At 37.8% G+C, this 12,140-nt stretch overlaps 1 protein-coding gene and 1 long non-coding RNA gene across 7 annotated transcripts in view; both read right to left on the reverse strand.

Annotated features, from left to right (window-relative positions):
• Positions 1 to 4,138, reverse strand: part of LOC139975253 (uncharacterized) — a 99,817-nt gene extending 95,679 nt beyond the window's left edge. The window contains exon 1 of the long non-coding RNA XR_011795704.1: positions 3,566 to 4,138. This is a non-coding gene — a long non-coding RNA (uncharacterized lncRNA). The remainder of the gene's footprint in view (positions 1 to 3,565) is intronic.
• Positions 1 to 10,003, reverse strand: part of LOC139975250 (uncharacterized) — a 231,028-nt gene extending 221,025 nt beyond the window's left edge. For 2 of the 6 annotated variants that reach the window (XM_071983003.1, XM_071983006.1), the window contains exons 1-3: positions 9,753 to 9,993; positions 7,474 to 7,584; positions 5,929 to 6,155 (exon numbers count right to left, since the gene is read on the reverse strand). In XM_071983003.1, coding sequence (XP_071839104.1) covers positions 5,929 to 6,054 — 126 coding nt within the window. In that variant the 5' untranslated portion in view covers positions 6,055 to 6,155; positions 7,474 to 7,584; positions 9,753 to 9,993. Of the gene's footprint in view, positions 1 to 5,928; positions 6,156 to 7,473; positions 7,585 to 9,752 lie in introns of those variants that run through there. The other 4 variants (XM_071983000.1, XM_071983002.1, XM_071983001.1 and 1 more) reach the window with 4 other exon arrangements.
• Between the last annotated feature and the right edge of the window lie 2,137 nt (positions 10,004 to 12,140).

The following is a 12,140-nucleotide window of genomic DNA, read 5'->3' on the forward strand; positions in this document are numbered from 1 at the left end:
GATATGAAAACATTATTTAGACATAATATCACAATATTAGGGCATAATGGAGGTCTAACCCTGTATACGGTACCTGATTCCATACTAACCGACACCTTGAACTGCCCCATGCAATGAGCTAGATAGTGTTATAGTGTACAATCTGTAATTTTCAAGACATATCAAACTTTATATAGCAGGGATAAAAGCAAATTATGTCCAAGAGGGCAGCCAAGTCACTTTGATCCACCCCACCGACCCTCCATCCCATTCAACAAGGATGAATTCACATAAATTCCTATGCTCTAAAATATTTGATCCTAATGAGAGCTCTAACCTGCTTTCCCAGTTGCTACCCCCCTCCCCTCCCCCCTATCTGCTCCACATGATGGTTCTACATATTGGTGGTGAATGTAAAAGTTGGAGAAAATAATTTTCTACACTGATATATTTGAGATTGAGCAGTTTCCCAATTTGGGATGGCATGGAAACCTTGAAATGGTGGAAATAAGATGGTCAAAAATTAATGGTAGATGTTCATTAAATTCTCACATACATAATGGGACCCTAAAAGTTGAAAACAAAAATAAAATTACCTATCTTTAATGCACCTTCATCTGTGCTGTTGGAAATGCTAAAAAAATCTTCCTCAAATAATAGGAGAAAACCTTAACAGTGTACAACCCTATTTTCTCTGAGATATATCAAATTGTATGAATGTAGCATATGCAACAGCGTATTTTCTCAATAGTGCTTTCAAATCATCTCCACCCCTCATTCCCACTCAACTAGTGGAATGATATGAAAACATTATTTAGACATAATATCACAATATTAGGGCATTATGGAGGTCTAACCCTGTATACGGTACCTGATTCCATAGTAACCCACACCTTGAACTGCCCCATGCAATGAGCTAGATAGTGTACAATCTGTAATTTTCAAGACATATCAAACTTTATGTAGCAGGGATAAAAGCAAATTATGTCCAAGAGGGCAGCCAAGTCACTTGGATCCACCCCCCCCCCACTGACCCTTCATCTCATTCAACAAGGATGAATTCACATAAAATCCTATGCTTTCAAATATTTGATCCTAATGAGAGCTATAACCTGCTTTCCCAGTTGCTACCCCCCTCCCCTCCCCCTTCTGCTCCACATGATGGTTCCACATATGGGTGGAGCCTGTAAAAGTTGTACAAGGTAATTTTCTACACTGATGTATTTGAGTCTAAGCAGTTTACCAATTTGGAATGACATTGAAACTCTGAATTGGTGGAAATAAGATTTTCAAAAGTTAATATTAGACTGTTCCTTAAATTCTCACACACATTATGGGGACCCTAAAAGTTGGAAAAAAAACCCTTTTACCTAGCATTTAATATACATCACCTCAATCTATGCTGTTGGAAATGGTAAAAAACCCCAGCAACCCCCCCCCCAACCCCTAACTGCACCACATGATGGATCCACATATGGGTGGAGCCTGTAAAAGTTGTACAAGGTAATTTTCTACACTGATGTATTTGAGTCTAAGCAGTTTACCAATTTGGAATGACATTTGAAACTCTGAATTGGTGGAAATAAGATTTTCAAAAGTTAATATTAGACTGTTCCTTAAATTCTCACACACATTATGGGGACCCTAAAAGTTGGAATAAAAAAACCTTTTACCTAGCATTTAATATACATCACCTCAATCTATGCTGTTGGAAATGGTAAAAAAAAACCAGCAACCCCCCCCCCCCAATCCCTAACTGCACCACATGATGGATCCACATATGGGTGGAGCCTGTAAAAGTTGTACAAGGTAATTTTCTACACTGATGTATTTGAGTCTAAGCAGTTTACCAATTTGGAATGACATCGAAACTTTGAAACGGTGGAAATACAATTGTCAACAATTAATATTAGACTGTTCATTAAATTCTCGCACACATTATGGAGACCGTAAAAGTTGGAAAAATATATAAACTTTTACCTAGCATTCAACATACATCACCTTAATCTGTGGTGATGGAAATGGTAAAAAATCTTTCTGGAACAATTAGGAGAAAACCATAACAGTGTGCAACCATATTTTCTCTAAGATAGATCAAATTGTTTGAATGTAGCATATGCAACAGTGTATATTCTTAACAGGACTTTCTAATCATCCCCACCCCTCATTCCCACTCAATTAGTGGAATGACATCAAAACATTATTTAGACATATTATCACAATATTAGGGCATCATGGAGGTCTAACCCTGTATACGGTACCTGATTCCATAGTAACCCACACCAATTGCTCCGTGCAATGAGCTAGATAGTGTACAATCTGTCATTTTCAAGACATATCAAACTTTATTTAGCAGGGATAAAAGCAAATAGTCTACTGCCAAGCCCCTTGGACCCACCCCCTCCCCACCCTTCATCCCATTCAACAAGGATGAATACACATAAAATCCTATGCTTTCAAATATTTGATATTAATGAGATCTCAAACCTACATCACCTCAATCTATGATGTTGGAAATGGTAAAAAAAAAACAGCAACCCCCCCCCCATGCAACCCCTAACTGCTCCACATGATGGATCCACATATGGGTGGAGCCTGTAAAAGTTGTACAAGGTAATTTTCTACACTGATGTATTTGAGTCTAAGCAGTTTACCAATTTGGAATGACATCGAAACTTTGAAACGGTGGAAATAAGATGGTCAAAAATTAATATTAGACTGGTCATTAAATTCTCACACACATTATGGGGACCCTAAAAGTTGAAAAAAAAGACATTCTACATTACATTTAATATACATCACTTTAATCTATGCTGTTGGAAATGGTAAAAAAATCTTTCTGGAACAATATGAGAAAGCCATAACAGTGTACATCCCTATTTTCTCTATGATATATCAAATTGTATGAATACAGCACATGCAACAGCATATATATTCTGATTAGGGCTTTCCAATCATCCCCACCCCTCATTCCCAATCAACTAGTGGAATGACATCAAAACATTATTTATACATAATATCACAATATTAGGGCATCATGGAGGTCTAACCCTGTATATGGTACCTGATTCCATAGTAACCGACACCAACTGCCCCATGCAATGAGCTAGATAGTGTGATAGTGTACAATCTGTAATTTTCAAGACATATCAAACTTTATGTAGCAGGGATAAAAGCAAATTATGTCCAAGAGGGCAGCCAAGTCACTTGGATCCACCCCTTCCCCCCCCCCCCACCGACCCTCCATCCCATTCAACAAGGATGAATTCACATAAAATCCTATGCTTTCAAATATGCTATGCGAATGACAGCGCTAACATACATACCTGCTTTCCCAGTTGCCCCCTCACCATCACCCCCCTCCCCCCTTGCCCAACATAATGGTTTCACATATGGGAGGTAGCCGGTAAAAGTTAGACAAGGTAATTTTCTACACTGACCTTATTCAAGATTAAACAGTTTACCATTTTAGAGTAACATCAAAGCTTTGAATTGTTTGATATTATTAAAGATGTTATACTCTCTGGGATATAAATGCATTACTTTGATGCATATTTACGGAGTAGTATGCATGCCCTGAACTTACCTACTTCTTGCCTTAGCTATATAGTGAACAAAAAATTCCTTTTCCCTTGATGATGTGGAAGTTGTTTGATCTAAATATGAAGAAATAAAGAAAATGTCCATGTCAAGATATTACAAACTTTCTGTGGTACATTCCTTGTATCTCCATGAGGGCAATTAGGATTAAGATAAATAATACCACATTAATTAAACAATAGGAGTTGCAACTGCTGGAATGAAATCCAGGGTGAAGAGCAATCATCATAGCATATAACACTACTTGTCATTAAAGTGTTACAGAAAACCGTATATATGGCACAATTTGAAGTGAAATAAAAACAAATTATCTCGGTTGGAAGGAATGCAATTTCTTGCCTAGTAGAGTGTCACAGAACCACCGAACCTCTGTTCTATTTTGTTGTATCTTATATTCCCATTGAGCCTATATGAATACAAAGCTTTTATGCCAATCATGTAAAGTATATATCTGCCACCAATTGTAACTGCAGGTTTTAACAATTAGCATGAAGCCTGCATAAATAGCATAAACATGTTATTAGAAATAGTAGTCATCATTGTGCAACTTCTAAAGTGTAATTTTAATTTGCTAAAAAGTAAACAGTGATTACAACAGCAACATTACTTGTACAGATATAGTTCTGAAGCAATAAAATTTATACTTACCAGTTTAGCATTGTGACAAGTTGACAGATCTTGATAGGAATCGCTAGATGGCTCAGGTGCCAAATTCTGTCCATACTCAAAATATGCTTTATCTGAATTCGTCATACATGAATACCTGGAACTTGTTTTCAATAAATTCTGTACTTGCATGTACAGAACTCTTAAGGAGTATGTCAAATTTAGGTGAAAGAGAGTATTTAAACTATGAAAATCTCTTATATTATTACATAGGCTATTCTGTAACCTTGAAGAAAAAAGAGTTCTAACAATTAATTTACGTCAAAATCCCCCATATGGATTACCTTCAGCATATACAGGCTATGGCTACTATTTCAGGAGGCTGTATCATGCTTTTGTATATTGATATTGACAAATGGTCAATTCACAATTATTACCTACTAGTAAGCCTAAGTGAAATCTTTCCAACTATTTATATTTGTTTATGGAGGTGTAAACTTCTAAAACATGAACTCCCAGACAAAAGAATGCATAGATGCAAACAATGTTGGGAAGTACATACCATTTTCATGCAATCTGGGATCATATTTTAGCAACAGCCTTCTCCATACACTGCTTGCCAACCAAAAATGGTGCTTGCATTATTGCCACCATGCCCCCTCCCCTCCCCACCCCACCCCACCCTGCACTAAAAAATTCTTATAAATCCCTAAAAAAACTCCTTTTCATACTAAAAGCTCTATCCAACACTAAGCCGGTTATACAATTGATGGATCTAATGATGTGAGTAAATACATGTACTTGCTCTTTGAAACCGAGTTCCACTTTCCTGAAAAAAGGCATGCCCCCCTCTTTGCCAGGCTAACACCAGCCTGCGCCCTTGAAATGTGGCTTTGGTAACCAGAGCCTGGCTTTTGAATTTTCTGTATACTATTTGTACATAGAGTTACACATTTTGGGGGGCGCTCTTCAAAAATACCATAGGTCCCCACAATGTGTGTTGAAAAATTTTCAAGAAAGAAGAAAAAATTAAAAAAAATTAAAAATCCTTATTTTCATCTAAAACATGCAAAATAAGTTTTTTATTAGCAAAACATTATGGGGACCTGATACAGGTCCCCACAATGTTCACAGTCCCCATAGCGAAGGTGTGTTGTCACATGCGGGTCCCCGTAAACCACCTTACGCAAACACACCCACGCATGCACACACACTGAGCCTTCGGCATTGTAACCAAAAGGAAAGAATTTAGTGTCAAAATTTACCATCTTTGTTCATATCAGTGCTTTTCTGGGCAAATCCAATCCTTATGGCCCCAAATCAAAGGAAAAAAGTGCTGGAAGGAATTGCCTATGGCATACATAAAAATATATTTTGAGTGAAAGACTACTTAAGATGAAGTCAAATCCAGACACCCAACCAGTGAACCACCATGTTCAATGTTAACATCACCACCTCATTCATCCTTCAACTGTTACATTTACAAATGCATACTGTATAGAGGCATGTGACCAGTTAAAGGTCAGTAGTGGTCCTATTGGCCTCCAATTCAGCTTGCTAAAAATTGCAAGTTTTCAAAAGTATTTTCCTTGAGGCTCTGATCCTCCACATAACCCTCCATTCAGGATTAAGGGTCTCAGTTTACATAACTATTTTGTGAGATTGATTTTGTGACTTGAACTACTTTCAATGTTTTGGCATACGTAATTCATATTTCGAAGCTGTCAAATCTAGTCCTCTTACCTTCATTGTCAATACTGTCCGTTCCTGTCTCTGGACTCTCATTTCCTCCAGATTAGGGCAGGTCAATTCCAACTCTGCTTCATCAGGTATATTAAACAGTGCTTCATCTATCTGTACTGTATCCATGATGTCCTAACTCAAATTTCAATATTTCTAAACACTAATGCAATACTGACCCAGAGCTGGTAAATTGAAACTCCACTCTAGACTTCATTGTCCCTAAAAATCTGACAAAGGAGAGCAAACAAAGAAAACAATAGGAATTATAGAAAAAAGCGACAAATAGTTTTCAACATCTTGTGTAACAGATTCAGTGACTATTACAAGCAGCTTTACTCATACATCCATCATTCAAAGGGCCCATACTTCAGCAATGTGAACAAGACACTTGATCACAAGAAAATGATTTGTAAGTTGTCATTACATGGATCAAATCAAACTAATTGTGAGAACTTTTAACACAAACATAGTTTCACCATGTAAATATAGAAATAGGTAATAGATATGCACATAAGAACAGTGCATTGTGATGTATATACGGATGTTGAGAGCAATTAAATCAATTGCTTTAAGTGTTACTGTAAATCACAATTAACACATATTTGTATCATGTCTGCTAGACTGTCTACTAATGGTATCTGACAATTTTGAAATGCAAATATGATGACATCTAGCCAAGAGACTCTTTCGGTTACCATCTCACGGGTTGCATTGAAATCCATATTGTGGACAATTTACCGGTACTTAATTTATCCTGGTTATGTGCCTGGGCATGGGAAGTACTTATCTTTGTGGCTTTTGATGTCACAGAGTCAAAGTTCTAATAACAAAAAATTTGCATTTTGGCCATTACGTGAATACCAAATGGACAATATGCCAAAAACATCCAAACCATGTAGGATATCAGACTTTACAGTGCATAATAAATGTTAAATGCTAAAGGTCTCATGATCAATGGAAGTCAAAGTTCAAACTTGGCCAAATTTGTGTCAGAATGTGTACTGCAACATCCTTCCAAACCTTCCCCAAAATCCCAATAGACTTCAACCTTGGTCAGTAGTATGTGCCAAGGCATAAGATATAGTAATCTATGTCAAATCATAAGGTACACAAGGTCAATAACCAAAACAGACAGAGCATTTTGGTGATTACGAATGTACCAAAAAAAGAAACTGTATACATAGGATATCATACTTCAATTTACAGTCACTAATTAATGTAAACTGCCAAATGTAATGCAATTAATGGAGGTACAAGGAAAGTGTCATGTTCATGTAATAAGTAAAGCCATTTCTTAGGTCATGAGATCAATAAAGTTGAACCAGACAACAAAACTGCAGTGTGGTTTCAATGATGCTACATGAATAATATTCTAAGAATGTGACACACTAGGCTGTAGGGTATAGCCAGATGAACAATTTACTTCAATCTTAGTAGTTTAGCAAAAAGTATTGAGATATGACAAACAATATTCACATTGGCAGCATACAGATTGATCTCTACCAAATGACAACAGGCTTCTTCTACTCAATGTGGTACACTTACAAGCAGTACAACTAGGCAACAGTTGCTTTTCCTAAACGGCACCTGGTCATTTCCCCAATGTTACGACATCCAAACTTGAAGTTTTTTTGGGGGGGCACTAAATCTCGGCAACTGCAAAATACGACAGAAACTTCAACAATGGAAGCAAACATATAATACTGATTATTCACAATGATATCATTCATTCCAATACATTGCACACGTACAAACAGTACAAACAATACGTTTCCTTACACAACTTTGTACACAGGCGTGTATGTAGCTACGTAAGTTAGCAACACAGTTAAGTCAAAATAGATTTTGTCAAGACTTCTTGATTCATATCTACAGATGTCCTTAAGCTTATTTCCAATTGCCAACAGCCTCTCCTACTCTAATGAGGCTTAACCGAACATGTTATCTAGTAGGCTGGTCTGTGGGAGATACAGTAGATCATCAAACAAGGTTTCCACAATTTGACCCCTGGTGACTCCAAAAGACATTTGACCTCCACAAAAAAACCAATATGCTTCTTGAACTCAACATGTCACAACTATGTACTACATGTCAGATTGGTCCAAGCTTCTCTTCTTGAGATATCCTGTTTACAAGCAAGGCGTTACACACACAGACACAGACACACGCACACATACGCCTGCATGACTACAAAGGTTACGATTATCATCGAAACCAAAAAAGTCTCCTGCAAAGTTGAAACCAGACAGCTTAAGTACTTCAACTTGGTGGGTGTGTGATGGCTCAGGAGTGATGACCACAGTTTCGATGAATTCTGCAACTCCATGGATTGCCTATTTGTTGCTATTTTTGTTACCCTAGCCTACCATAAGCTAGGATATACATTTAAGCACATATTTCAATGGATTTGCTCAATCATTACTCCTGAAGCTTGAACAAGCCTAGTGAATCATAATATATATCAAAGGCAAAAATGAAGGTTTCACTGACTGGAAGTCACTTTCTGTGAGAAATTGCTCCTAGTGAGTGTAATATATATTATGTTATAACATTGAAGGTTCCAAATACATTCACTTTAATTCTTTGGTGTCAGAAAATAGCAGTTTGCAAAATATGGTCACCTTTGGTAACACTGCTGGGAAATCTATGGATTCACTAATTGGGTGATTGAAGTACACCTCTATATTGTAGGTAGTCTTGCAAAGTATTGAGACTTATTGTTGAGGAACTAGGGCTATTACAGGCCTGTCCTATGTACAGTCCTTTGTAAATCTGTGTACTCCTATAATTGTATGTAATCCAATGTTATTTCTATCCCTATGTGTATTGTATCATACAGCAGTAATCTGTATATTAAACTGGGCAGTAAGCTTATATTCCAGGGAAGTACAGCCCAAACACATCCCTAGTATTTTTATTGTATTAAGGTACTTTCGGGTGACCAGATGTGTCGTGAGTGTGTCTGTGTGTATATGTAGAGGATATAATACAGTTAGAGCACAGACCATCAGACTGTCTTTGTCCTTTCTGGTGTCCTGGTGTAATTTGCAGAATGAGCAAATGTTAAGTTCTCAAGTACGTGTGGATATCCAGTGCCATCAAGTTTCTCTTTAAAGGCATTGAAGACTCGCCCCAAACTGCGTGCCGCCATCTGAAAAAGTTAACTTCCTGTTGCTTGCAAGTGACGTTTTGTTCGTGTCGCTACAAAATGCAGACAGTAATGAAACGTGATACCTTATCTTTAGCTGGACTTGAGATATCCATCGCTGTATCGTTTGTACACTGTGCTGTGGGTATTGACCACAGCTGTATGTACTGACTGTACAGTGTACACTAGTGTCTAATTACCGAAGGTAGCAAGCTGTGTGTGCATTTTCTAGGATCGATAGTGGTGTCTTACACTTCTGTTACACCTCATTCGAAACTAGGTCAGATTACCGGCATCAGATGTTTCTTTTTGCGTGAGTCTTCACACCCTTTAATATTTTGTTATGCTATTCAGTTTTACTATATTGTGGTCTAAGGGGAAAGGAATCTTCCAAGATTGAAACCAAGATGAATTAGTGTATGATGTGAATTACAAACTTGTCTCGTATAATAATAAAGAAAAGAGCATAGAAGCATATCTTAATTGGTGTCTATACAGTGTACATATGAACAGCACATGCAAAAACAATGTTGCCTGTTCCATAGTACTATAGTTTCAATTGTTAATGTTAAATGTCGTGATGATTAAATGGGCTTTTCATGGCCGTATGCTACCTTCGGACTAGCCTACTAGTACCGGAACTTAGGCTAGGCCTTACGTTTACGGCATACTGTACCTCTAATAGTAATACAGAGATCGGATCTTGGTTGTTTCAAGAAATTTTGGCTGTCGAAAGATCAATGCCTCAGTTTGGAAAGGTAGAACATAATCTATACAATCAATTGGATTGGCAAACTTAAACAAAACGACGATTCTAAAACACGATATACCAAAGCAAACAGTGAAGCCTCGCATGTACGATCCGAAACTTGATGCTTTTCTTTTCTTTTTGTTTACGGTTGCCAGACCACCAATCAACGGATGCCTCTAAATTTAAAACACTCGAGTATTTCTTGACCTGTCGTGTGGTCTAGAATATAGTTGGGTAACCATTGAGTACTTTATTTTATGCTTACAATTTATATTCGTTTGAATCTATTTTACGCTTTATCGAAACGGCCCGTACTTGTATAGAGAAATTAAACCGGTTATAATTCATGATCACTCCCTATCTTAGTCGTCTTTCATCTTGCGTTAAAAGGGCGTACAATCTGTCATATTTGTTGTATCAATATCAGATGCTTCCCGGCGTCCGTAATATTTACACCGTAATCAGTGATTTATTATCTAGACTTCTACACGAGAAAGAGATCCCTAACACATAAAAAGAAACAGGAAAATGGGAGGGGGCTATAGCGCTTACGAGGGCTAAATCTCTTCGAAGACGACTTAGTCCGAATTCTGTATTGCGTTAGTATGGCAGTCCGTGATCACTCAGAGGTGGACAAAGTTCCCGCCCCCACGGATAAACGCGACGCCCTGTCGCTCCCAAATTCATACATCATGAAGAAGGTGTATACGAAATTTATCACAACCCCCCTTACCGGGCTAATTCCCTTGTTTAATAGGTAAAAGGGGCTCGTCAAGCAAGTCAACTTTGCCAATTTTACACCCATTGACTTTGCACGTAAAATGATTTTCTAAAAAATAAGTCAGTGATCACTGAGAGGTTGACAAATTTCCCGCCCTACGGATAAACGCGACATCCTGTCCCTCTCAAATACATACAATGTTTAGAGGGTGTATACGAAACTTATTACAACCCCCCTCACCGGGCTAATTCCCTTGTTTTATAGGGGCAAGGGGTCGTCAAGCTTAGTCAAACTAAGTCCGTGATCACTGAGAGGTTGACAAAGTGCCTGACCCCCACGGGAAAACGCGACGCCCTGTCGCCCCCAAATTCATGCAACGTTTAGAGGGTGTATACGAAATTTATCGCAACCCCCCCCCCCCCACCCCCACAGGGCTAATTTCCCTTGTTTTGCAGGGGCAAGGGGTCGTCAAGCTAAGTCAAACTAAGTCCGTGATCATTGAGAGGTTAACAAAGCCCCCCCCCCCCCACGGTAAACCTATTCTGATATCATGCTGCATTTGAACTGCAGAGAGCCGCAGGGCAAGAAGGTCTACCTTTTGTTCGTTAAGATTTACATTGTATATTTCTTGACTCTATCATTGCTTGTTTATTGTAACGTCAATTGTAAACCTTCAAAGTTTGCCGATTTGTTTTAGTAATACTTCTATGGTTGAAAGTATTATAAATATGTAATAAAATATGTAAAAGTAAGTTTTGCTTTTGCTCTTCCACATTCAGTTCAATAACTTTATCAGTCTTGAATTGGGAGAAATTGTATATTTACTCCAACTCTCACCGTCAAAGTTGTTGAAAAAACAAACGTTCTTAGGGAACGAAATTCAATCGGTTGGTTCCCCATGAAAAAAAATTGAAAGCTGTGAAATCATTTTACTATTTCATTATAATTTTATCCGATTGTTCAAATTGTATGTGATTTAACCAGGCGCGTAGCCAAGGGGGCGAAGGGGCGACCGCCCCCCCTCCCCCTTTAAGCATATTTTTTTGTATGTTTTTTTTATATCGCTAGTAATTTCAAGCTTAGATGCAACTTTCAAGGCCTGGGAAGTGCCATTTCCAGCGATCTGGGAGGCATTTTCAGCCAAAATTTCCTTGTACGCGTAGCGCCAACCTATGGTGGCGCTACGCTTAGATTGTTTTCAATGCAGAATTTACGGCTCTGATAGTTTGCCTACAGGTTCGTCCCTCCCTTGGCAAATTCCTGGCTACGCGCCTGGATTTAACATGATTTCTTAGTAACAAATAAAAATGATTTGGAATAATTCGGTTATGTATTTTCACAGGTTACTAGTTTGTTGTTATATATACGTTCAATGTGATTACAAACTTGAACCTAACTAAAAACATATTCTTTGCGATTATTTAGTCTGCAATAATAAGTGTAAAACTTCTTATGTGTAATAAGGAAATTGTATCGATGTATTTCACCTTACTCCAGCCAAATAAATTCCTTATTTTGAAAGAAAGAATTGTTTCTTCAATCACGAATCTCTTCAACCAGAAGGAAAGAAGCAGGTTAACGACAGTTCCAAA

This window comes from Apostichopus japonicus, chromosome 10 (assembly GCF_037975245.1).
Source record: "Apostichopus japonicus isolate 1M-3 chromosome 10, ASM3797524v1, whole genome shotgun sequence".
Classification (NCBI taxonomy): domain Eukaryota; kingdom Metazoa; phylum Echinodermata; class Holothuroidea; order Aspidochirotida; family Stichopodidae; genus Apostichopus; species Apostichopus japonicus.